We start from the raw sequence: 26,995 nt of genomic DNA, 5'->3' as shown, positions 1-26,995 counted from the left end.
CCCAGCACAGGAAGAGAACATGAGCTAGTGATCAGAGGTGTGTGAGCACTGCAGATGACCAAATGCAACATCTCAGCAAGAGGTGACACCACTCTGAGGGGGAATAGCAGAGCTCCCAATGTGAACCGCAAAGGCGTCACTGAGTCTACTTGCACATTCCCTCCCTGCACTGGCTCTCCATAGCTCTTGGCAGGTCTCTAGCTTCTAAGACGCAAAGACATTATTCAAATGCAGCAGCAGGACAGGCTACCTGTTAAATAATGGGGTGAGCCTATCCTGGGACTTCGGGTGGAAGACGCGATCATCTTTAATGCTGTTTTGGCCGCATGTTCTTCATTCCCCAGTGGTTAAAAATCAGTCCCCTTGGTTAAAAATAAAAATATGCAACAAGATTTCCTTTAGGATGAAAAGTTTATTTTGCCTTTTACCTAGAAGCAAAAGTGTGAAAATCAAAGTATAAAAATAAATACAAGTCACATTAACAGACATTCCAGTCAAAGTAAAAATAACAATAAAAATAATGCATATAAATAAAACTTCTTCAAAAGCACAAAACAGTCTCTGGCACTTTTCTAAGAGAAAACTGAACATTCAAATGTAAGACACACAAACTTTTTTTTTTTTTGACACACAAACGTTTACCTTGAAATTAAAAACACACTCCAGTTTTTCATCCTTAATCTAAAAGTAGTTGCAACTTCCCAAAACACATTTTACTTTAGCTAATTCATATTGATATGCACGAACTTTAAGCTCCTCTTCCTTACGAAGAGTCCACAATGATACAAGCAAGTGGTGTCCTGAGAATGAGGGTATTTGAAAGGTAACACTGTGGTAAACCTTTCCTATAAGTAAAAAATCTGTAACCTGGGCCTTTTTCATTCAATAAATGGTTAAGTCTCAAAAGAAAATCTAGTTAATACCCAGAGTGGGTTTTTATTTTGTAACTGTGGCTGGGTATAAAAGTCAAATCTCAGATGGAAGATCAGAAAAACAATCTTTATCTCCATATTCTTAAAAAGTTTACTAAGAATATATAGGCTGCATCTTCAAAATACTACTATCTTTAAAATTCAAGTTATAAGGATCAAATATACACATTTTCAATGTTATGTGAGAACTACAAAGCCCTTTTTGGAATTTAGGATAAGTGACATTCTCTTTCATAAAATCATGCTTTCTTGGTACATTGTTGGTTGATACAGTTAATGAGTAAGTTAGCCACAAAAGCCGTAAGTCTCAGTACCTTTACTGCAGATTTTAAACTAGACAGTACTTCTATGCTACCTGAAATCCACATTTCTTATTAAATAGCCCTTTATTCTCTCCTAATTAGAGCATGCTAAAAAGGACAACTATGGGGAAATAAACAACACAGACTAAACACAATTAACTGCATGCACTCTGCTGCCCCCTATTTTCACAGTGCATTCTCAGGTGCTATATTCATGAAAATTGTGCTGTCTTCTCAGAACTTCCCACCTTCCAAGAAAGTGCTTATAATCTAGTTTACCTATACCTAATAGTAACATCCATGAAGCCTTCCACTTCTGTAAAACTGCCGGTCCACGGGAATGTGTTCTTCTACCCAAAACCATAATCCCCAGTCACTTTTTATTTGGGATTTAGCAAAGCAAATGTTTCATCCTATGAAGTTATACCGCAAGTCAGCAGATACCAGATTCTGGGTGTCTAAAATCACAAAACATGTATTTCTGCAATAATTTCCCTTTGAATAGAACAGTTTCTAGTTGTCTATCAAATTCAGCAATCATTATATAGTCATGAATGAAATTTAGGTGTTAGGGCTAATTTACAATTGGGGGTATCAGTTCAATACTTCGTAAAAATACGTTCAAATGTCTTCTTATGTTTATAAAAAGGGTAACTGTAGGCCTCTGGGCACACAGTTTGTTATATAATAAGTGCAGAAGCAAGGCAATTACTAAATGCTAATCATTTTCACCTAAGCTAGCATCAGTAGGAAAATGAGGCAGGACATCTCCAAACTGACCAGACTAAACATCCAAGGGCTCAGGCCTTGCTGTCCCTTCGCCTGCATACACTGAGTCCAGGGCTACGTCAAAAGCCCTGGCCAGGGAATGGACCGTGGGTAACAGTACACCCTCTTTCCTGATTCATCCCAGGGAATGCTGTCTTCTTAAATTGTCGCAACATTTGGCCGCTTTCTTTGGATTTTTCCTGCATATGCTCCTAAAAATAGAGCAAAAATATTATTATTCCTCAAGGTTAGACATTTTCTGTGATATAATTTAGTAAGTTGCCAGGCATAGGGCTAAGCAATATATGTTGTTAAGCTTAATTCTGAGGCAGATACTTGTCACTCTCATTTTAAGGACAGTAAACCCAGCACACTGGCCATCAGCTGCCTTGGCTAACACAGCTACAACTGCAAACTCGGAGAACCCAGATGACCTCATCTTGCTCTCTCGGTTTGTTTGCCAGTTCCTACTCCACTTTGGTCAGTGGTTTCCAGATCCACTGTACAGCCACTCTCACACACAATGCCCATGAGGAAATACACTTTAAGCATAGGCTCAGAGACTGAAATCTAATTTGTAGAAACTACGATTTCAAATGTTGTGCAGCATCCTTAGGCACTTGAAAATCCAACGTCAGCCTAAGAAAATGATATCCAACCTTAACAAAAGCAAAGGTCTGGAGCTGGGTGCAGTAGCTGCACTCATCGGTAGGGAGGCTGTGCCAGGAAGATCATATATCAAAGCTATATATAAAGTGAGATTCCCTCATATAGAAACAAATGTTTTTTATGAACCAATTAGTAATAAAGAACTTAATGCCTATGTAGACCAAAAATTTTATTTAAAACATAACCCAATATTAGAAATCAGCCAGGATAAAGTAATTCTTTTAAAGAGCAGTGATGGGTTCATAATTAGCATTTTAGCCAGTATGCCAAGTTCTCCACTTATGTAAAAGTTCAGAACTGAGAATTCTGAACTTTCATTTCTCATATATTAATACAATTTTACAGAAACAAGACATTTTACTTGTTTAAAAACATAAAGAATGTAAATGTTGATTATATTTATATTACTAGCTACATTGCAGTACAGTTAAACTTCAATAGCTTTAAAAGCTGAGCTTTGTTACACAGCTCATCCCTTATAGTGCCAGCCCCTTGGTGGAACGAGCGCATACTTCCTTGCTTAGAGACTCAGAGTGACAAATCATGGAGATGAAATGCATGAGAAAAAAACATGGAGAGTAGTCACAGTGGTGACTGATGCTACTGGGCAAAGCAATACTTACTCTGAACGATTTTCCAGCCGCCTAAGAGCGCAGTGTGTAACACTAACCTGAGAGGAACGGAAAACATCCTAACACTTCACATAATGTCACAGCAACAGCGCTGCTGTTTGGTCTGAGTTCTTACAAAACTGACTGACTCTAAAGCAAGCGGGCTCTCCGACCAGCTCCAGGGACGTCACTCGGTGATTCAAAAGCTTATCTCGTAAGTGTGCTAGGTTCCTGTGACACTCGTTCCCTCTTGGAGTCTATGTGAACAACTGGTGATAACATGAAAAGCGACAGTAACAGTAACAAAATCACTTTGTGTAATACTGCTTCTTCTCATGTGATGTGGAGGAAACCACTCACTGATGTAGCTATAAGCATTGCCTAAGTGTTTATTAGTGGGGAGATTAGAACTGAGTCAAGCTGTCTGTGCATGTCAAAAGGCAGCAGTCAGAGCACAGCACTGTAAAGTGTCTAGTGGGCTGCACAATCCAGTGAGCATAATCAAAATGTCTTAACCGAAACACCAACAAATATTAAAGCATTTGGTAAGAGTTTTGGATTAGCTCAAGACTGAATCGGTCTTTCTTGCCACCATAAACTGAATTTTAAAACAGGTTTCAGTTTCCTCCATGAATAATGCTAAATTTACGAGACTGGCTTCTGACAGAGGGAAGCTTGGGACCCCCTCACACCTGGCATATTCACTGTGGCCCTTGCTTATGCAGACAATGCCATGGGGCTGAACAGACCCCAGAGACATGAGATCATCATGTCCACTCGGCTACAAAAGGTGCTGCTGTGCAAGCCTAGATAATTCTACAAAACTTTCCAAATTAAAAACCGTGTTTCCATAAAAATAACTAGTCATTAAGACAGCCTAACTCATAGATTTCCTGGCTGCCACTAAATACATTAAGACAAAGGTCCCCAATAACAATGTCTGTGGATATGACAACGTTATGGTGGCGAGGAAGACTGCATGTCCCACCATGAAGCCTGGGCACGGGCAGACTGCGCGCCCCTTGCTGAATGGGCTCCAGGAGTCATTGCTACACACCTGACACAGGCGCTCGGCTAGGCACTCTGCTCTGTGAAGGCTTCTGTCTACTTTGCACCACCCCCTTCACTGAGGTCTTAGGGGTTCTAATTGAATATAAAAAAGTTGATAAGTCACTTGCATGAAGGTCTGCACTTCAGAGAAAACATCCGAACAGCATCGACTACTCAAAGCGTAAGTAAGCCTGAGAAGAACTCAAGTCCCACACGCACACGCTGCGATCAGGAGAGCTGCACTGTTTCTCAGCAAGAGACCAGCTCCTTCACACTTGGCTGGAGAATCATTGGGTGAGGCTAAAGTACTTGACGAATAAGCATATATTAAAACATATAATGCGAAAATGGTATGAAATGAAAAGTAATAGCATGCCAACATCAGATGACCACTAAGACACACTACAAAGCAGTGCAGCAGAGGCTTTCTGCACACAAAACCAGAGCCTGCTGTCGTTACACAGTAGAGCACACACAGCACATGTGGCACTGAAGAGAACAATACAATTGTTTTTCTGTCTCAAAACTGGTCTTGGCTTGAACGTTTTCAATCCCCATGTGTGTGGAATTCTTACCCTTGTCTACTAAGCAGCCTATGAACAGGTGCATTCTGTCCTTGGTTTGGCTGAAGGACTCTGTTGACAAATTAAATGCAAAATTAATTCCAAAAGACAAATTCCATTTTTCCCAACTTTCTTTTGGTTGGCGAAAGGTGACAACGGCAAGGTTAGAGGCCATTTGTGCTATCACAAGGCAAAGCTAACTGACCAAAGCATATTAGTATGGGACTTGCACTGTGCTCACCAGACCTCAGGGGTTCATCAGGAAAGCAATGTCCAACACACACAATCCCTGTGCTTTACAGAATTTACTGACATGCTTTACGAATGCCAGCTTCTCAAACATGAGACAAAACATTCATCTTACAAGTGGGGGAAACAAGTTGTATGTGCTAACTCAGCATCCTAAAATTTTTAAACAAGTACCAAAGATTCCCCATTGTCTGAAATTTCTGCTAGAAATGGCCTGTCCTACAAACAGTGCCAGGAACCTCCGACCTGACCCACATGTGGCCAGCACAGGACCAGACATTAATATGAGCCCTGAGCCTCACTCAGCTCCTCCAGTCAGCAGGAGTGTCCTACTGACGCAGAGCAAAGTTTTTGTTTTTGTTTTTAAGATTTATTTATTGTGTATTCAGGACTCTGCCTGCATGCCAGAAGAGGCCATTAGATTACATTATAGATGGTTGTGAGCTACCACGTGGATACTGGGAACTGAACTCAGGACCTCTAAAAGAGCAGCCAGTGCTCTTCTTAACTCTATGCCATTACTCCAGCCCAAGCAAAGTATTTTTAAAAAAGCAAGCTTCCAGTATAAAATTTTCTTTAAAACAAAAAAACTCTCTCACTGAGATAAGTGATGTCTCACCTTGTTTCTGAAGGGTTTTGCTTAAGCAGAAACTTCTTGTTTGGCATTCCCATTTCAGCAACTCTGCCGTGATAGAAAGTTAACGACAAGGTATTTGAGAAGAGAGGGAGCAGGCTTATAAATGACAGACGGGCATTGAGAAGTGAGGAGCCTGCTAAAGGCTTGTGCTGAGCATAGTAAAAATTAACATCAAGAAAAAGGTTTTAGGAGCTAGAGATGGATGAGATATTAAGAGCCCTGGCTGCTTTTCCCAGGTTCCCAGAGCGCACATGATAATAACAACTGTCTGTAACTCCAGTTCCAGGGGATGCAGCACCCTCTCTGGCTTCTGTGGACACATAAGTGAACAAACCTACATGCTAGCAAAACACTCATACATGTTAAAAAATAAAATAAAATTGTTTCTAAATGATAAGTTACTAGACTATATAACTTGAGACTTGAGCTTTTGCCCCAGGATATGTTTCAGATATCAGTGGGGAATATATTTAAATGGTGAAATAATTTTAAATATAAGGACTGGCTAACAGTCAAACAAGCTAATTGTTAATAATGTATAATCAAGTGACAAAACAGCTTTTTACCACTGATTTTAACGGACCTCTGTATCAAAAGGGGGATTTCTCCCCAGCACGGTGGTAGACACCATTAATGACAATTTAGGCTACATCATATGTTCCAGGCCAGCCAAGGCTACATGACGAGAGCCTGTTTTTGAAAAAAGAGGGAGAAAGGGATTTCTATCAGCTCAACTACAGAAAAGCAAATTGTTACTTCTTTCTAAGTTTAACTGGTTTTTTACTTTACGCATATGAGAATTTTGCCTAAACTCCATTAAGTGTAAAATGTACATGCAGAATCTATGGAGACCAGAAAAGGACATATATCCCTGGGGACTGGAGTTTGCAGGTTGTGAACAACCAAGTGGGTGCTGGGAACAAAACCCTGGACCTCAGCAAAAGCAGCCAGGGCTCTTACCACTGAGCCACCTCTCCAGCCCCTGCTTATTTCTTACTGGGACATAAATGGACCAGCTAATAACTAAAATTAACTGGTGATAATAAAGTGACAAACAGAACTTACTTCATGAACTTCTTCCTGTCAAGAGACTTCTGTGTTGCCACTGAAAGTGTCACTCGTGGACTTTTCATTTTATCCTTCAAGTACAAAAGGAACATGAGGCTGACTAGTACCAACAGCACTGCGTTAAAATAGAAGATGATCCAGAGGTGGGCGGTGGTGGCACATGCCTATAATCCCAGCATTCAGGAGGCAGAGGCAGGCAGATTTCTGTGAGTTCAAGGCCAGCCTGGTCTACAAAGTGAGTCCTAGGCTAGCTAGAGCTACACAGAGAAACTCCGTCTTAAAGAACAAAAACAAATAAATAAACAAAAAAGTCAGTAACTTTGTTTTGTTTTGTTTTTTGAGACAAAATCTCTCTATGGAGCCATGGCTGTCCTGAGGCTCACTATGTCAACAGTCTGGCCTCTGCTTCCTGATTGCTGGGATTAAAGGTGCGTGCTAACACAGCCAGACACTTAGCTAATGTCTTTAAGTAATCTGACTTTAAACACTGTTAAAATCACTACCTTTATTTACACTTTTGTGTGTGATTGCCAGCCAGCACTCCCGATATGAAATGTTTTGAGTAAATTTGGAACCAGTTTTCAGATTTCAAAAATGACAAAATCTACATGAAAGTGATGATAACACTCACTCAGGAGCGGCTGACGGTTTCCTATGAGCAACCAGAACAAAACATGCCAGGTTTCAGCCTCCAAACCCAATGCAGTCTAGGGTTCTTTCACTGAGGGGTTCCCACAGAGCTCACTGCACAGCTCAGTGGCCGGGAATCCTGAGGTCATCTCACTTCAGAGCTGTCGGCAATGACATGGAGCCTCCATCACCCAAGCTCAGAAAAGCCTCTCCGTCAGAAAGGCCCAGGGCAACACATACCATTTGCCGCAGCAGTTTCTCCTTTCGGGCTTCTCGATCATGATGGAGGATTGACATTCTCTCAGCTGCATCCATGACGAAGAAGATGTCATGAATACCATACAGGGCAGCTCGCAACTAGGTGTGAAAGAAGAAAATAATGTCAACACACAAACAATGAGGCTAGACTTTAGTAACGCGGTAATATATACAGCATGCACTTCTTTCATTTGGAATGAGAGGGTACAGGAGTTTTCACTGAAACCTTTTTTCCCTGTTTAAAGAAGAGAGAAATGCATTTCCAGCCCTGGGCCTCCAGTCAGGAGCTGACCAGTTCCCTGGAGCCCTCCAGGGCAGCAGCGTTTACCTGAGCTAAGACTCGTTCCTGAAGGGAAGCGTCTTGGGCTGAGACAACACCTCTCTTCAGTGGGGCTTCTGACTGAAAGCTTCGCATGAATTCCATCGTGTCCTGAAAGAAAGAGATGCTCCTTCGTAAGCAGTTCTGAAGGAAGTTTCCTTTTATGTTCTTTATCAAAAATTACTACCAACACAAAACTATTACTGATAAACATCATCAAGCAGCCACAGCCCCTGACCATGTTTCCCTGCCTCCTCCTGCCCAGAATGGCAGAGGGACTGCCAACATTGAAGCTTTGCTGTTCAAGAAGGTTTCACATTTTATCAAAAAGCCGAACCACACTGTAGAGCAGAGGGATGCAGCCAGCACAGCACAGCACAGCCCAGGGCTCGGCAGAGGGCTCACTATGATTCTGGGGTGGGATGGGGCAGATAAGTGGCAGTTGCTGGGCAGTATGAGCATGCCGGGATGAGAGAGGTGGCCTGTGCTGCTGAGCACCGCTCAGGCTGGGAATGCTGGCCCTGTCTGTGACTCAACACTTGAGATGCAGAAGCAGGCGGACTGCCGTGAGTTTGGGGCCAGCTTGGGCTAGAATGAGACCTTGTTCCAAAAATAAATACTTTGTGTAAGAGACTGGCTTCGCCCACTCAAGAGTGGGTGACTAAAGTCCTTTTCTAAAACTCGCTCATACCAGCTCCTTCAAGTTGTCACCAGCAGAAGAGACAATATCCTTGATTCAAAAGGTGACAAGATCACAAGGTATCTGTAGTTTATCACACACAAAAAAGCTTTCTGTCCCCAGGCCCCCAGGCAGGCCTGCCAACTTTGCCTTCACTGTGTTCCATGAGGCAGAGGCTGGTGTGCTGAACTACACAGGAGGACACAGGAGGGACTAGATGGAAATGAGACAGAGAAGAGCTAAGAAATGTCTGCTGAGGGCCCAAGGACACCCTCAGCCCTAAAATGCCCAAGACGTCATGGGGATCCCCATCCCTATTAGTTCCCATAGGGACAACATAGAAGTCTCCTATTAATCCAAGACCTAAATTTACTAACTCAGGCATCTCCATGAGCCTCTTGGCAGATGGCAGCCACACGCCCTGCCACTGGCGCAGTGCTAGGACTAACTTTGTGGTCCCTTGTCTGGGTTCAGCCTGCTGTAGGGGTGGAGGTTTGTTTTCCCACCTCTCAGATTAGTTTTCTGTAACAGAACAAGTGAAACTGGGAGAAAGTTCTCAAGCATTTGAAATGGTAAAAATGCATTTATCTTTGTGCTAACTTAACACATAAACCTAGTGCTTCTATATTAGATTGCTCTTGTTCCTTCTTCAAAATAGATTTACTTTATATGTCAAGTGCACCACATGTGTGCCCATGATGCCCAAAAGAGAGCATTAGAGCTCTTGGAATGGGAGTTACAGGCAGTTATGACCCACCATGTGGATGCTGGGAAGTGAACCCCAGTTCTCTGGAAAAAAAGGGCCAGTGCTCTTTGTTGGAGGTTGATCTGATGTATTTTGATGCTAATTCCTGCTTGCTGTCTCTGTGACCCACCTTTTAACCAATAAAAGGCCATCCCCTGGGCAGGGCAAATGGGATAGGTGTGGCTAAGGTTCTCAGGCTTGGGGAGACAGAGAATTGTGAGAAAAAAAAGAGACTGGGGAAGAAGGCCGCCATGGGTTAGATTAAAGAGAAACACATGGCCAGCGTGGATAGAGGATTTGGCCCAGATGAAGAGCATTAACAAGTATATAGGATTATGAATGGGAGGTATCTTAATAGAAATTATTAGAAGCAGATCGCATGGGATTGGGGCAGGTATATTATACCTGCCCCACTATGGGAAGTAGTTTAGAGGATTAATGTCTGCCCTGCCCCAGGTTAACTAAGGCTATTTTAAAATACAACAGGTGTCTGTGTCTTGATGGGCTGCTAGCAGGTTATACTGACATAATAATAATAATATATATGCCTGCTAATAAACATTATTAGGCCCTACCAGTTAAAATAAACAACAACAGCTCTTAACTGATAACCATCTCTAAGTCTCTTTTTAAAAAAAAATGTGGGGCCACTTGGGAGGCAGATAAGTTCCAGGACAGTCAGGGCTACAGAGAGAAACTCTGTCTCAAAATCCGCCCCCCCCCAAAAAAAAAGTGCTTTTGGGTGTTTTTGTTTTGCTTTTTAATTACATTTTAGTGTGTGTGTGTGTTCGTTCATACAGAGGGTCTGCCACAGTTCATATGCAAAAGTCAGGGGACAACTTGGGGGAAGCTGGTTCTCTTTTTCCATGTAGGTGCTGGGGATCAAACTCAGGTTGTTAAGTCTTGGTAGCATACACCTTTGCCCACTGAGCCATCTTCAATATATTAATTATAAATATTTTGGGTTTTATTATGACACTTTCATACATGCTCAAAATTTCTTTTTACTATATTCACATCCTTGTCACCCTCATGGTCTCTCCCCCTCCTACCAACCCCTCCCTTTCTTCATTAGCTCCTCTCCTACTTTTATTTTTATTTTTTATTTTATTTTATTTTTTTTATGGCCCAGTGAGTTTTACTAGGGTTGCTACAAGAGCATGGGCACTTTACTAGTGGCTGCACCAGGAAGAAAATGCCCCTCCATCACCCATCAACCCTTAACTGTATAAATCGGCAAAGAGAGGTGTGGCTTCACAAGCACCTCCCATCTTCATGACAGGGTACTGGTGGGGCTAATCTTACACACATTTTGTGTCCATAACCACAACTGCAAGCCCAAGAGTGCAGTAGGGGCTAGGGGATGGCTCAGAAGGTAAGAACACCCCCTGTGCAAGGATATGAGCCTCAGTTCAAAGCTCCAGCACCCTTAGGTGTGATCGTGTGGTCTGTAACTAGTGCTAGGATAGGCAGAGACAGGACACTGTCTCAACTTGCTGGCTCCCAGGTCAGCTGTAGGCTCAGTGAAAGACCCTGTCTTAAGGTATAGTAAGTGGAAAGTTATGATCAGGGTGCCTGTGGACATACACATGCACACGCGCGCGAGCGCGCGCACACACACACACGTAAATAAAAAGAAGTGCAACAACCATGCCATGCCTGGAAATGGGCATTCCACACAACTATCTTTATGGGGGGAGCAATAATCTAGAAAAAAAATCTAAGTAATCAGATTTAAGAAATCAACTGAATTACAGTAACAAAGTTTGATCTGAGTTCTGAGCTCAGCTGTCAGAAGGCTGAAGCGAAGTGATGAACACGGAGTTTCAGTGATCTTACCTTTACAGTCTGTCGGAGCTGCTTCAGTTTGTCTGTTTGCATAAGCTTACGAGTAAGAAATCCCTTTGCCACAGCAGTTATTTTGTTAAATTTTGCTTGTATTTCTGGACTAAAAACCTAGAAAGAAATTATACACAATGCTTTAAGAATCCTAGTACCATAGCCAATTATGACTCTTAATCTATCTCCACCAGCTAAAATTCTTTCCTAGACATTTGCTCCTGTAATTTCATCTGTGCCAAAAGCTAAGCTTCTTAGTGCATGGCAAAAAAATAATAAATTGATATTCAGAATACAACCTAAAATGGCATAGCTCTTTAAAAAGATAAACTGGTTTGGTGAGATGCCTGGCAAGTAAAGTCACCAGCCACCAGGCCCTAAGACACACAAGATGGACGGGGAGAACTAACTCTGACAGGTGTCCTGTTCCTTATACTGTGACGTGTGCGTCCCCCAATAAACAAACATGTAAGATAATTGATGGACACATATCAAGGTTGCCCACCTGAGACCACTTAGTTTGGGCCCTTCCAAAAGGCCTTGTTACTGAGAGTTTGGTCACGCCACCGGTCAGTGATCCCCAGAGGTAGAACGGTGCTTCACTTGCAGAGCCAAAGCTGTATTGCAGGGCAGAATTTGTGAAACCTAGAGGAACAGTATAGACTCTATAGTGATCTACGGCATTATACTGGATATCACATCATCAGAATACCTAAAATGCTGTAACAAACACGACACTCGGTGAAGAACAACTACCTCAGAAACTGACCCAAATGCAGAAATAAAATATCCATGGACATTCAGCGTCTGTGCCAGATAGAGCTTTTCAAGACAAACAGACTCTCAGTATAATTGATGCTATTGAAAGCTCTTAACTACTACTGGGGAATTAGAGGTAATTCCAGATCACTCGGGAGATAACCAGCTGTTGTCACTTGAGCATGTCACCTGCTGCATGAATGAGCAGGCAGGCTCTGGGCCCAGCTGCCTGTTCTCTCTGTTAAGGTGACTCTTCTCATGAGCACCTGCTCTGCGGTCTTAGATCCGGTATCATGTCACTTTCCATGGCTGCTAAGCAGCTGGCAAACAGGGGGGAATGGGCGTTAAATTACTAGAAGGAAGGTATGGTTAAAACAGCTTACTACACAGTAACTTTCAAGCGGAAAACAAGTCTTAAAAATCTACCAGAGTTGTTTGAAGTCTGGAGTGAGTCCACTTGGGACAGCATCGTTTCTAGCAAAGCAGAATCGCTTCTTTTTCTCCACTCCAGCTCCAGCGCACTGTTCAAGTCATGGACACCCAGCGCCGTCCCCGCCTTCTCTTTCAGCATCTTCTCCTGCTCTTCTATCTCCTGCAAAATGACCATGTATCCCAGCATGCTAGGTCCTTTAATAATACCTCAAATACTGTCACTGAAGGCTCATCCCAAAAGTATGTGTAATGAAGAGAACATAGTTGTTTATCCCAGGTTTTCCTCCCTCAAATTATGACAACTTGTTTCGCTGATTTCACTTTTTAAAATGGTAGGTTTTTTTAAAGTTGAATTTAAAATGGGATATGACTATAATAATCACAAAACAAGTATCTTTATGATATTGTTCTTGAAAAATGTAAATTCAGCATCTATTACTAAAATATTAGGAATTCTAGATTAAGGATTCAAATAAGGGCTGGGCGTGGTGACGCACACCTGCAATCCCAGCCTTGGGAGATAGAGGCAGGTGGATCACTGTGAGTTCGAGGCCAGCCTGATCTACAAAGCGAGTCCAGGACGGCCAAGGCTACACAGAGAAACTGTCTTGGGGGGGAAAAAAAGGACTCAATAAGGTACTCTTTCACAAATGACTCAGTGGTTTTAGGTAAGGACCTAAATGTTAGACTTCACATTCTGACCACAAAATACTGTCCACACATCAAGATCAATGACCACCTTAGAGTAAGATACGCAGAGGGAAACTGCCAGCATGTGTGTGTGCACGCGCACCCCCCCCCCCCACTTTTACTCCTGAGCCCATCCAGTCTCAGTGCCTCACCTTCTGCAGTCGCTCCTGCTCCCTCTCCTGCTCAGCTATGAGGAGGGATAACTGCTGGGCATGCTGCTCCTCTAGTCTCTTCCGAATTTCTTCAAAAGCTAACATCTTGCTTTTTAGTATTTCCTGGCCTTCTGAAAAGAAACATGTGCTCTTAAATGGAGCAAACTCATGGACAGGCTACCAGCTCCTATTTTCTGCCATCAGCTTGCGCTTGCTTCGGACCAGAGGGTAGTCCTCACATATAAGCCAGGCATCCGCACCTCAGCACTGTGAGCCACCTCACTGGCCTCTGCCCTTCTTTCACACTACTGAACAAGAACATGATTGCACCTGCTCACCTTCCCAGTCAACGGCTCTCCTGATGGACCGCTGGAGCCAAGCCAGCATGTCTCATCAAGACTCTCCCAAGCCTGACTAGCTTTAAGATGTGGTCCTCAGGGCTGAGGACATCAGAGGTTAAGAACACTCACTGCTCATCCAGAGGCCCTGGATTAAGCTCTCAGCACCCTCGTCAGATAGCCCACATCTGCCTGTAGCTCTAACAGGATGTCCTCTGATCTCCTTAGGCACTCTTCTGTCTTTCTCAGTGCTCGTAACTGTTGAGACATCTCTCTAGCCCCTCTTGTTTTATTTTTAAGAAAAAGTCATTTGGATGGTTATAAACTTTTATCAGGGCTAGAGAGATGGCTCAGAGGTTAAGAGCACTGACTGCTCCTCCAGAGGTCCTGAGTTCAATTCCCAGCAACCACATGGTGGCTCACAACCATCTATAATGTGATCTGATGCCCTCTTCTGGCCTTCAGGTATACATGCAGCCAGAGCACTGTATACATAATAAATCTTTTTTTAAAAAAACAACTTTTATTAGTTTAGAGACCTTAAAACTCTAGATTTTAGTTACAAAATAATAATAATGATGATGAAGAAGAGGAAGAGGAGGAGGAGGAAGAGGAAGAGGAGGAAAAGGAGGAGGAGGAAGAAAAGGAGGAAGAGGAAGAGGAAGAAGAAGAAGCCAGGTATGGTGGCACATACCTGTAATCCCAGCACTCAAAGAGGCAGAGACAGGAGGATGTCTGTGAGTTCACGGCCAGTCTGGTCTACAAAGCAAGTCCAGGACAGTCAAAGCTACACAGTGAAACCCTATCTCAAAACACCAAAGGGGGGGGGGGAATCATTGTGATTATGCAGGCTAACTTCGAGAAACATTCTGAAATATTGAGTTAGCATTACACAATATAGTAAGTACATATTTATGGATCTACTGAAAAAGCACTCTTTCCTAGTCATTTTTTTGATACAAGGTCTTACCACGTAAGTTCCTAAGTGACCTGGAACTTGCTATGTAGACCAGGGTGGCCTTGAACTGTAGAGTGCTGGGATTAAATATGTGCACCAGCATGCCTGTCTGTCACCACTGATTTTAGCGAGCATGATATGCTAGCATCTTACTACTATAGTCTTCCTTGCATTTGTTACACATGTATTTTGTTGTTGTTTCATTTTGTTTTGTGAGAAGGGATTTCTCTGGGTAGCCTTGGCTGTCCTGGACTCACTCTATAGATCAGGCTAGCCTCAAACTCACAGAGATCCTCCTGCCTCTGCCTCTGCCTCCTGAGTGCTGGGATTAAAGGCATGCACCACCATGCCCAGCTCCCTAAAAATATTTTATTCACCTACAAGTTGCATTTGTTCATGTGCATTTTTGTTGTTGTTTGTTTTTTTGGTTTTCTGAGACAGGGTCTCTCTGTGTAGCCTTGGCTGTATGTGCATTTTTTTTTTTTAAACTATAGCCCCTCAGCTCAACAGTGCTGTTAAGAGTCCATTTGGCTAACAAGGAACCCTCAACATGAAACGGCACAGCTGTGGGCAGAGCAGCCACGCTGTGCTATCTGCCTTACTTATTCTCACAGCCCCCCAGCCACCTGCACGACTAGCCTCATCCCCTATGCTTACTAAACCACACCATTCTGGCCTGGCAAATGGCTTCTTTTGACATTCACTGAGGCAATCTTCACCCATGCAAGGTTCTCTACTTGGAGAATTCAAGTTGGTTCCCTAGATACCAAACAGTTTTTGTGTTTTGATGGAGGGGGAGTATTTTTATTGTTGGTTTTCTGCAAACAGGGTAGCCATAGCAGGCTAAGCAGACCAGGCTAACTTCAAACTTCCAGAGCTCCCTCCATCTGCCTCTGCCTCCCAAGTGCTGGGATTAAATGTCTATGTTACCTCACTCACCTACAGAGTGGTTTTAAGACTCTTATAAAGGTGGGGTTTGTTTGTTTGTTTGTTTGTTTGTTTTGAGACAGTGTTTCTCTATGTAACTCTGGCTGCTCTGTAGACCAGGTTGGCCTTGAACTCAAAGTCCACCTGCCTCTGCCTCCCAAATACTGGGATTAAAGACATGTGTCACCACAGCCCAGCTTTGTTTCTATGTTTGTTTTTATATAAAGGTAGTTTTAAGTATTCTGTCCTAAACTTATTTTTGCCCTAAGTTTAAAGAACTTAACTTACTTAAGTTACAAACCATGATAAACAAAAGCAACAATAAAGACAAAAAACATGTATTAACAAGATGGTAAAAAACCAGATGCAATAGGAACATGAAGCCATGTTCACCAATAAGCTGCTGCAGTCACCACCAGAGCCTCATTATGCCATTCCAATGGGTCTGATGGTAAAGCTGCACCAGAGACAAGTATATGAGAAGTCCCTCACAGGTCAGAGGGCCAGGGGTTAACTCACGAGAATAAGATTATGTTTCCTGTGAAGTGTTTGTGAAACCAATACTGTTTTCTAAAGAGTGGTCTATGAAAGCCTCATCATTCAGTTGTTAAGAAATCCTAACAAGCCTGGAGGTGGTGGTGCACGCCTTTAATCCTAGCATTCAGAAGGCAAAGGCAGGCGTATCTCTGAGTTTGAGGCCAGCCTGGTCTCCAAAGCAAGTTCCAGGACAGTCAGGGCTACACAGAGAAACCCTTTCTTGAAAAAATTCTAACAAAGGGCGGTGAGCAGGTGCTATGTTTTCTAGTAAGATCAATGAAACTGAATACCCTTACACACATAGGACAATTTATTTCACAATCACTTCTAAGTTCTCTTACCTTTGGGGCTAGTGCCTAGCATCTTATTCTTGTTAATGTAGATGGATCCCTTAGGGTATCTTCTTTCTGGCAGATGTTCCCTCTCCTGCTCAGCCACTCCAGCTGTTACAATGTAAGGACAATTCTCTTTTTGCAAACTGTCAATATCTAAATCAAGTCTCCGCTTAACTTTTTCAAAACTGTTATCCAAAAACTGTTCATTTCCACAGGGGACTGGAGGGGTGTCCATCTGCTGTATGGAATTCTGGGTCTGCATAAGTAAGGGAGATGGGTTCTTCACATCATAAGATTTATTCAGTTCCATTTGTAAATTGCAGGAGTTTTTTGCTAACAAACTGGCTGACTTGAGTCCACACATATCTTCCAAGGTTTGACTTGTTACACACTGACTGGTGGCATGTAGTTCATGCAGACTGGGCACAGCCATACAGGTACTGTCCACTTTCTGGACTCCCATCTCATCAAGCGTTAAGGGACCTTCCATAGCAGATTGCTCACCAGTGACTTTATTGTCTAATTGGGTCTCTAAAGCCTGATAGACCTCACTTGGCTTACCTACAACCATATCCCTTGTGGTGTCAGATACAATTTTGGTAGCAGAAATCTTGCTTGATGAAACTCCTGTTAAATCAGTCGATGACTTTGGCACAATTTCAGATTCATTTGTTGTTTCAGCAGCAGCTGGTGCAATTCTATCCACTGCCTCTTCCTTTCCCTTTGGGCTTAGCTCACAGGCATTTACTGGGTTGTTTATAAGGATCTGACATGCTGATGATGGCCTGGACCGCCTTCGATGCACTGTAGGACTCGTACTTGGCTCTGGACTAGGTAATTTGGCATACGGACCTGTAAGACTTTTCAAAACTTTGTTTTCAGTAACAACTTTAAAATTGGACTCAGCATCTGGAACAGTGGGCGGTCCAGTTCCTACAGGTGGGTCTACTTTAGAAAAGCTAGCTGAAACTGGTGTGCCCATGCTGCTTGCTTGAGAAGCACCTTGGAGGAGAACGTTTGACTTATTAAGGCTTGGTTTGTCAGGGATGATGGAGTCACAATGCCTGCTTATGGGCATGGGCGGGGCTTTCTCCTTTACACAGTCACGAGCTTTAGCAGCATCACTTTCTTTGTCTGAATGACTTTCATTAACATTTCTCTTAGCACTACTTCTCAGACTCCTGCTGGATTGCTCTCTTTCCACATATTCCTTTGACTTCTTCATTAGATTCTGAAGGCTCATTATGTAGGGATCTGGAGTGACATCAGCCAAGCCTGACGGGCCCTGTCTTTCCTTTGCTAAGAGGGGACCATCAGAAACGAGCGTCTCCTGTGAGCTTGCTGCAGAGAGCCTTGGAGCAGTTCCATTTTCTGCCTGCCTGCTGTCTGGACTCTCACACCACTTCAGGGAACCAGAGCCTTCTGAGTCTCTAGGCAGGCCCCTCCTGTTAGGGTCATGTGGGTCCTCATCATCCACAGGCAAAAGTCCAGTCATCTCTTCAAGCTTTACTGAAGCACAGTGCTCAGTAGGGTTTGGACCTGTAGCAGGAACACTCAAGTCTCTGACTTCTGGATTAGAGTAAATGTTTTCTGTCGCCCATTGGTCAAAAGCACTGGCATTTGGTGCTTTTCTAACCTGGAAAGGGACAATTAAAAATTACTATTTTTCCATCATTAAAAAAAAAAAAACCTTTGTTTGGGGCTTTGATGTGGTAGTTGTTTGTGTTGTTTTTAAGACAGGCTCTTGAGCCGAGAGTGGTGGTGCATGCCCAGCACTCAGGGAGGCAGAGGGAGGCAGATTGCTGTTGAGTTCGAGGCCAGTCTAGTCCACAAATTGAGTCCAGGACTGCCAAGGCTGAAACAGACTCTCTACGTAGACCAGATTAGCCTTGAACTCAAGAGATCCTCCTGCCTCTGCCACCCAAGCACTGGGATTAAAGGCATGCGCCTCCTCAAAAGATCCTTAGATTTCACTGTTTTCTACATAAAAACAGAAAGAAGATTTAGAGTTCTAATATTTGAGAACACAAAGCATGTTTCATGCCTGTTATCTCAGCACTCAGTAGACTGAGACAGGAGAATTGCTTTAAGTTCAAGACTACCCTGGACTACAGAGTGAAACTATGTCTCAAAAAGACAAAACAAACAAACAAACAACCCACAACCATCAGTTTCTATATCCTTGATTGTATAAAGATCAAATCACTACCAAAGAAATTCATTGATTATCCTAGCCTATTTATTTAAAGAAAAAAAAAAGATCAATTCTGAGATAAATATGAATACACACAGTTTACCCTGGGACAGAAGCAATGTCTGTGTAAGTTCCTTTGGTTTATACATTTTTAATAACGGCAACTACTCCTGAGACAGGTCATCTCCCAACAATAATGGCATGTGCAGTAAACACTAAGTAAGCAAATGCTTTACATAGGTACTTATAAAACAAAAACAACCTGTATAAGACATTGATAAAGCACTAGGCGTTGTGGCACACACCTTTAATCCCAGCACTTAGGAGGCAGAGGCAGGTGGATCGCTGTGAGTTTGAGGCCAGCCTGGTCTACAAAGCAAGTCCAGGACAGCCAAGGCTACACAGAGAAACCCTGTCTCGAAAAACCAAAACCAAAACCAAAAAACAAACAAAAAAGACATTGATTAAGCAAAAATAACCCTCCCGCCTCCCATATGCTTATTCAAGAATCTCCTAAAAAACTCCCTACAAGGGGCTAGAGAGATGACTCATCAGTTGAGATAGTTGCTGCTCTAGCAGGGGCACCAAATTCGGCTCCCAGCACACACAACACAGCTCACCATTTGTAACTTTAGTTCTAGATCTAATGCCTTTTTCTGGCCTGTGCAGGCACACACATGTTGTACAGACATACATGGAAGCAGAACATAAAAATAGACTCTTTAAAGGTGTTAGTCTGGTGAAATGGACCTTTAATCCCAGAACTCCAGAGGCAGAGGCAAATAGCTGCTATATGTCCAAGGCCAGGCAAAACTACCTAGTCAGACCCTGCCTCAAAAGCAAAACAAAACAAGGTATTTTAGGAGCTTTGGTTCCTGAGACCACCATCCTGCCTCTACTTGGCAAAGGGTCCTTCTCTCTGTCAGTTTTTTGTGTATACCAGCTGAGAAAAAATGCTTTGGCTTTAAAGCAACCCTCCCCATAAGATGAGGCATTTCTGGAATAAATAATAGTTCATCTATGTAGTTTATTTTACTAGAAATTAAAAAGTCTCAGCTTAGAACTCAGCTTACGAAGCTTTAATTAGATCAACTGACAGTCGGTGAAGACAGCAAGCTGTGGGGTGAGTATGTTTTCAGACAAGTGGGTCAACAACTGAGACATCACGGTGAGAATAACTGTACCTCAGAGACCACGCAGGGGAAGTGAGAGCTCATTAGATCCTGGGTGCTAAAAATCTGCCGTGGTTGTTTTGTACGGGCTTTTGTTTTGTTTTGTTTTGTTTTGCTAGACTATACGGCACTTGAGTTTCACTCATAAGTCCCAAGACACATAATGGTCTCCAGGTACTATGCAATAAACAATGCACGTACACTTGGTGACAAAGAAGTGCACATGCTCGGGATCCATGGACATGGCCCAGGCATAAGCAAGACAGATCATTCTGCCATAGAAAACCTTACATAGTTCACATCTTTGATGCTCAAGAGCTATGTTCTTAGTATGCCAGTAGAATAGGCCTTAGGTTAGACAAACTAAATTTTAAAAATTAAATATATAACTGAATCATAGGTTTCAAAGATAAAAGAGCACCCCCCCCCAATCTATCTGTCCATACACAGAATTCATTACAGTTGACGTTGTATATGCTTTTCTAAACAGAAAGTTCTGGGACTCAAGAGTAATTTCATTAGTATACTCAGCTAATAGTAATTTGATCCTCCCCATGGATTAGATGCAGAACACTGCCATTCTTGTAATAATAGGACACATCCAGTAAGTCAATAAACTACTGTACACTAACCAATATGGAGAGTAGTTATAATCTGCAAATTAAAAATATACTATCCACACTACATACGACCACACAAGGAAACAAAGGCAGTAGTTAGTGGAAATATCCTAAGGCTCACTACCCTTGGCCATCCAGCAGGAGTCACAGAGGCAAACTACAAACCCTGGAAATTATGAAAAATCAAAAGTCTTAGGAATGGCAGAAATTACTTGTCCCACTTAAATCATTGGTTTTTCTTTTTAGCATGAAATAATCCAAACCTTAAACAAACTGTTTACATAAACCTCAGTTAATATAAATAACAATAATTCCCAAAAGTGTAGATATTGTTGTTTAAATTATTTCAGTTTGAGTCTGGAGATATATGTATTAAACAAAGCCTATTTGTTTAATCTAGATGGAATATTTTTCATACTGAAGAGCAAAACTTTCACACACACACACTTGAAGGCAATTATTTACTTTAGCAGAGAAGAAGGTTCTTTACTAAAGAGTTTCATTAGTTCAGGGGTTACCCACAATGGGCAATTCTATCATCTGACACTGAGAATTCAGTTTGTAGTCACAAGACAGACAATAAGCAATTATACCCAGTGTATAGTGCCACTGTCTAAGGACCCCCTCTGATTCAAGTACTGGGCAGTACTAACAAACAAATGGATTCTCTCCAACAAATTATACTCAAACATGACACTAAGGCACACTTAGCAGTCCGTCAGCTGTGCTGAAAAGCTGTCATCAGTGCTTACTTATTTCAACCTAAAAGAGTTTGATGACACACCTGAACGTTGTCAAGAATCTCCTGGACACGAGTCAGTAAGGCTTTTTTCCTACTGGCCTGCTTTCTTGTTTGTACATCAAGTGCTTTCTGCTTTTCCTGTTGAATTTCCTTTCTCTTCTCAATGGTAAGCTGTAAGACATCATAAACATGCAATTCAGTGGTAAAAGAATCAAATCGGCAAGTTTGGATCAGAACACCAGAGACACTGTACAAAGCATCTGAGCAGTGTCTGGGGTTTGAGGACCTCAAGTGACTGTTACACAGAGGTAACCCATGTATTTCACTCCAGCTCTGTCATGTTGGACCTGTGCATATCACTGAATGTAGCTTACTTTCCACTGAAAATCAGGCTCAAAGGAAACCTATCGTACTCACTTCTCAAATTCTTTAAATGACAGACAAGATTACCCTGGGAGCTGCTGCTGAATGCTTCACCTGACAGTTTCTGACTTCGGATGTCTCACTTCAGAGTCCTGTCACTACACATGTCACCTCTCTACTTCCTTTAGAATATGTCCAAAGAGTTCACCTCAGAGTGAACCTGAGTAGTAGGGTATGGGTTGTCACTGTGTTACCCAACCTTTCTGTGCTTACAATGCACACTACAAAACGCTGGCAGAAAAGATTGATCTTTTAATGCTTATACAACAAAAATAAATTTAAAACTTATTTAACTTTCTGGTTTTAAATATGGTCACATAGTTAAAAAATAACATCAAATTGTCAATGATAACTAGTCTATCTTCTCCACTCTCCTCTAGTCTCTTACCTCTAGTCAAAGAGAACATACCATCCTTTTTTAAAATTGCAAATGGTTAACATATAGTGAGTGCCACCTATGATCCAGGGACTAGCCTAAACATTTTACACGTATTCATTTAATTCCCAAAAAGCACTATGAGGTCAGTACTCACTGTCTATATTCCCATTTAAGATAATGGAGTGGACTACAAGTTCTGCCCAGCAAAAGTGGCAAACTGATGTCAATGCAGGCCAGAAGGTTCCCAGCTGCTTCTGAAAGCATGTGGTCTACAACAGCACTTTCAGATCTGCCTTATTCACTTCAATGGGTACATGAAATGTATACAATGGACATGGCTAAACTAGTCCATTATTAATGGACATTTAGGTTGACAATATTTTTACTATTTTTTTCTTTTTTTTGGTTTTTCAAGACAGGGTTTTTCTGGATAGCCTTGGCTGTCCTGGACTCACTTTATAGACCAGGCTGGTCTCAAACTCACAGCAATCCGCCTGCCTCTGTCTCCTAAGTGCTGGGATTAGAGGTGTGCGCCACCACACCCAGCCCCTTTTTTGTTTTTGTTTTCGACATAGTTTTTTTATATAATAGCCTTGGATGTCCTGGAACTCACTTTGTAGATGAGGCTGGCCTCAAACTCTCATATATCTGCCTCTGAGTGCTGGGATTAAAGGCGCGTGCCACCATATCCAGAAATCTTTGGTTATTTTAAGTGATGTTATTATAACTTGTACATGTTTATTTGAACACATCAGTAAGGTATTCTTCCTGAATAGAATTGCTGTGTCAAAAGTTATGAACACTCAAATTTTAATAAATACTACCAAATTGCTTGCCAAAAAAATTAAACGTACTTTTTTGATAAAGTGTATTAAACATTCATTTTCCCCATAACATAAAGACACAAAGTCCAGCCAAGCCTGGTGGAGCACACATTTAATCCCAGAGAGGCAGAGGCAGGCAGATCTCTGTGGGTTCGAGGCCAGCCTGGTCTACAAAACAAGTCCTGGACAGTCAGAGCTCTTATTACACAGAGAAACCCTGTCTCAAGGAAAACAAAAACAAAAAACAAAAAGCACAAAATTCTATGAGATCATTGCAAATTCAATAGACAGAAACTGCTAACTCATTTTCTATTGTATTTCTCTGATTATGAAAAAGCATTAGGCATATTGTCAGTGGTTTATAAACCTTCCATTTGCTTTTCAGTGAGCTGCATTAGTCATTTACTAGATTTTAAGTTATTTTAAAACAAGTAAGGGAGCTGGAGAGATAGTTAAGGGCACACTTCTTGTGTTCCAGAAGACCAGAGTTCAGTTTAAAGTTCCTACATGGCTGGGCATAGTGGTGCATGCCTTTAATCGTAGCACTCGGAAGGCAGAGGCAGGAGGATCTCTTTGAGTTTGGGGCCAGCCAGGCCTACAAAGTGAGTACAGGACAGTCAGGGCTCTTGTTACACAGAGAAACTCTGTCTCCAAAAACAAAAACAAAACAAAGCAAAAAGCTCCTATGTGGTCTCTCACTCCAGCTCCCAGGCTCGCTGGCCTCCTTGGGCACCTGTACTCATGTGTGTACATGCTTAAGAATGAAGAAACCTTTAACAAATAATAGATAATTACTAAGTTTACCAGTGGAGAAAGCACAGCCACCCCATGGAAGCGGATGAGTGAGATACTGTCTCCCTGGGCGGGCAGGAAGCTGTCTGTGGACAGCGATGCCTCCTGGACGCGGGCAAGTGCTTTCTCACAGAAGGCCTCATACTCCTCCATCTTCTCACCTCTGCACTAGGAGAAAGAAACTGCTATTAGTAGTGTGCTGACCAAAACACCTTACTTATTTATTACCCAAGAGTACTGGACTACTCAAATGCTTCCTGGAATTCTCTGCCTGTGCGTTTTAAGGCTTCATTTTGATGCCTTGGATACAAACCAACTCAGCCAGAGGTGGAAAACAGAAAATCTACTGGCTCTGTACTAACTTATTTTATAGCTTGAAAGCCTGAAAGGTCACTAAGCAACTGAAAACAATCGGCCCAGTAATTTCACAATTTCTAGAAAACTATGAGGCTATGGAAATCCTAGATAACCAGATGGATGAGCCAGCAAGTGCCGTCTTTTTAGCACATGCTAAGTATTTGCTGACTGCCTGTGCTACATAGCATTGTGCTCCTGTAAGCAAAGGAAAATAACAAAAGAAACATTATCATAATCATGAACAAGCTAGGGACCTAGTCAACTGTGGAAAGAGAACTCCCAATGCAGTAATACCCATAAATGTTCATTTTCAGGCCATTAGGAAATTCAGTCCATAATATGGGCCATGCAGCCATGAAATAAGCAACACAGTGCCCTGTTGGGCCTCTGAAGACTTAAGTTATACAACATATGAACTCATATTTTTCCCACCCCCATAAACACATATTGAAGAGCCAGGAAACCCCAGAGTACAGTTAGAACTGAAGAAAACTTACTCAGAGTTCTGATTAGATCATGAAAACCAGAGCTACTGCAACCACCGAACAAAGCCTCTCTGCACTCTGGTGCTTCTATTTGTTCCATTTATGCAAAGCAAGATTAATTTCAAAGAAACAACTGGTTCTGAGTTTTGAGACTGTTTTGGATGCTTATGTTCACTTCTTTTTTTTAAAAAGCAAGACTAAGAAGCAACAAAATGCTTTATGACACAATCATTTTAACAACTCACAACACAATACCTTAACCAAAATTTGCAGTACATGAGATGTAAAAAAAAAAGTCTCAATAAATCCATTTCTGCTAAATTACTTTTAAAAAAAACACACCCTTTATATGAACCATTAAAGGGAGTAAAAATGATGTTATATAATTTCTTTGCATTTGCACAGACAGCAAGAAACTCAAAAGTCTGAGAAAATTAAGGGCATAAAGGCCTTCATTAGTTTTACTTTTCTTGTACCAGCATCATAGAGATATCTCACTGCTGCAGGAAGTTAGTCGCTTCCCTTAATGGTCCACACACACCCCTAGACACTCCAAAGGTACAGTGACAGTAACTTACAGAGGGCAACAAATGAGACAGCCACATTCCAGTGCTAAGACAGAGACTGGAGAGAGCACCAAATGACTTGGAGCGTGACTGGACCTCTCTAACCCACCAGTTTCAGGTTAGATGTCCCCTCCTCAAAGACGCCTTCTCCAGTCATCCCATCCTAACTCCCCTGCCTCCATCACTATCATGGTACCCTGCTGTTTCCCAGTTTCCGTAGCACTTACCACTATCCGAAATGACCTCATTTACTTCCGTGAGTTTTCGGTGTCTTCTTCCACCAAAATGGAAGCTCCATAAGAACAGGTATCTCCTCAGTCTTGCTCACTGAATCCCCAAGGCACAGAACAGTGTCAGCACATGGTAGGCACTTTATACAATTACTGAATAAATTAATTAGGGCAAATAGATCAAACAACATAAAGCAAGCCAGGCAGGACTAAGAGACTTCCGAGGTTGGCAGCTTTGGGAACAACTGTATTCCCAGAGAAGTAGGTGCCTCTCAACTGCAAAAGTGGTCATTAGAGAGAGGGAGTCCCAATTCCATGATTGTGCAAGAGGGCACTACCTTTCTCACACCACGGTTACCACTTGCGAGCAATGTTTTATTTTAAAGGAGTCTTGATGACAAGGTGATCCCAACCACAAATCTACTGCCCCATACTTTACCATCAGGCATTACTGGTCCATGGTCCACTTCCATGCATACCAGCCTCAGCAGGTCCAGGCATGCCTTTTCTACTCCATTCACATCTAAGTATGACTGACCTTTGTCCAGTGAGCCTCTTGGCAAGCCCTATAGACTCATGGCTCCTATCTGTTCATTCATAACCAGTACTCGGCCAGAAATGTCACTGAAGGGAAACACAAAGGCAGCACAGCTTCCTGCCGGCTGCTTACCACTAAGTTTCCACAAACTTCCAATAAAGTCAGTAGAGAGTTAAAGATCTTTTATCTAGGCGCATACTAGCCGTAGATTCGTGGTAGGCTAGCATCATCCCTTCGCACCAGCTCGCTATCTATAAAGCGGACATCTGTCTCAAGGCAATTTTACGAGAAGCTAGTGAGCTAAAAGCGCATTCAGCAATCAGGAGTACTGTATGTAGGACACGTTGAGAGCATCAATAAGTGGGAGCTGCTTTCCTAATGGAAGGGATAATGGTGATGGTTTTTATCACCATCCTGGAGAAAAGAGACAATGTTTGTTTCTTGCTAAGACTCAAATGTCACCTGAAAACATGAAAAAGGGGACGAGGGCTTCCTTCCAAATCCATCTCTAGGCTGGAAGGAACAAAAGGGTGGGAACCACCTAACAAGGGCATCAAGGGTGCTCGAGAAAACTAGCTTCATTATCCTCCTGCTGATGCCCGAGAGTGCCAAAGGTGGAGCAAACAGAGCTCCTAGGGCCTTTGGTTGTGGTAACCAGCGTTCAGAAATGGCCAGTGCACACCCTGGGGGACGCCTGCACCTCCTGCGCCAAGGGAGGAGCCCAAGCCTCTCCTGCACCAAGCAGAAGCTCCACGTCCTGTGCCTACTCTTCAGCGCAGGATGCTCCTCTGGGCGGAGCCAGCATCCAAGCATCCCCCCCTCCCCCCGGCCCAATCTTCGTCTCCCGCCTCCCGCCTCCCGGTACCTGCGTGGGCTCGTGAGCCAGGGAAGCTAAGCAGGGCCGAGAACGCCTGCCTTCTCGGGACACCAATGCCGACCCCCAGCCCCCCACGAGCCTGGACCCGTAAGAAAGACGACCCCGGCCCTCTCGCACACACCTGGTACCCACTGCCTGGTCAGCCACTCTGCCGGTGAACCGGCCTCCTCAAGAAGTAATGGCTTCGTCTGTTCAGACGGAGTGCATCTGGGTCCGCCGCCGCCGCCTCCTCCTCCTCCCCGCCATATTACGGGTCTCTCAGGCGGCAACGCGGGATCCTGGCAACCGCTGCCGCCACCACCGACTCAACTCCACCCCTCAGGGCCGGTACTTCCGGTGGCAGTTTGGC

General features: G+C 42.8%; 1 protein-coding gene across 5 annotated transcripts; it reads right to left on the bottom strand.

Moving 5' to 3' along the window:
- Positions 1-392: 392 nt before the first annotated feature.
- CCP110 (centriolar coiled-coil protein 110) lies at positions 393-26,995 on the bottom strand. Of its 5 annotated transcripts, none has more exons than XM_084753928.1 (16): positions 26,768-26,995; positions 25,229-25,328; positions 23,606-23,761; positions 21,218-21,346; positions 16,454-18,083; positions 13,353-13,480; positions 12,505-12,670; positions 11,825-11,964; positions 11,320-11,436; positions 8,066-8,167; positions 7,720-7,836; positions 6,847-6,920; positions 5,764-5,826; positions 4,908-4,967; positions 4,340-4,425; positions 393-2,214 (listed from the first exon to the last, which is right to left on the bottom strand). In XM_084753928.1, exons 2-16 carry the CDS (start codon positions 25,247-25,249, stop codon positions 2,162-2,164), a joined length of 3,042 nt encoding a protein of 1,013 aa, XP_084610054.1. In that variant the 5' UTR covers positions 25,250-25,328; positions 26,768-26,995; the 3' UTR covers positions 393-2,161. The 5 variants fall into 5 exon arrangements, with proteins under 5 accessions (XP_084610054.1, XP_084610052.1, XP_084610055.1 ...); XM_084753926.1 differs by having other exon boundaries at positions 13,353-13,483; positions 26,768-26,994; XM_084753929.1 differs by having other exon boundaries at positions 13,353-13,483; positions 23,606-23,756; positions 26,768-26,994.

This window comes from Acomys minous (assembly GCF_964271855.1).
Source record: "Acomys minous genome assembly, chromosome: 2".
Classification (NCBI taxonomy): Eukaryota; Metazoa; Chordata; class Mammalia; order Rodentia; family Muridae; genus Acomys; species Acomys minous.
The sequence above is the reverse complement of the archived record's forward strand: the minus strand, read 5'-3'. Positions and strand labels throughout refer to the sequence as shown.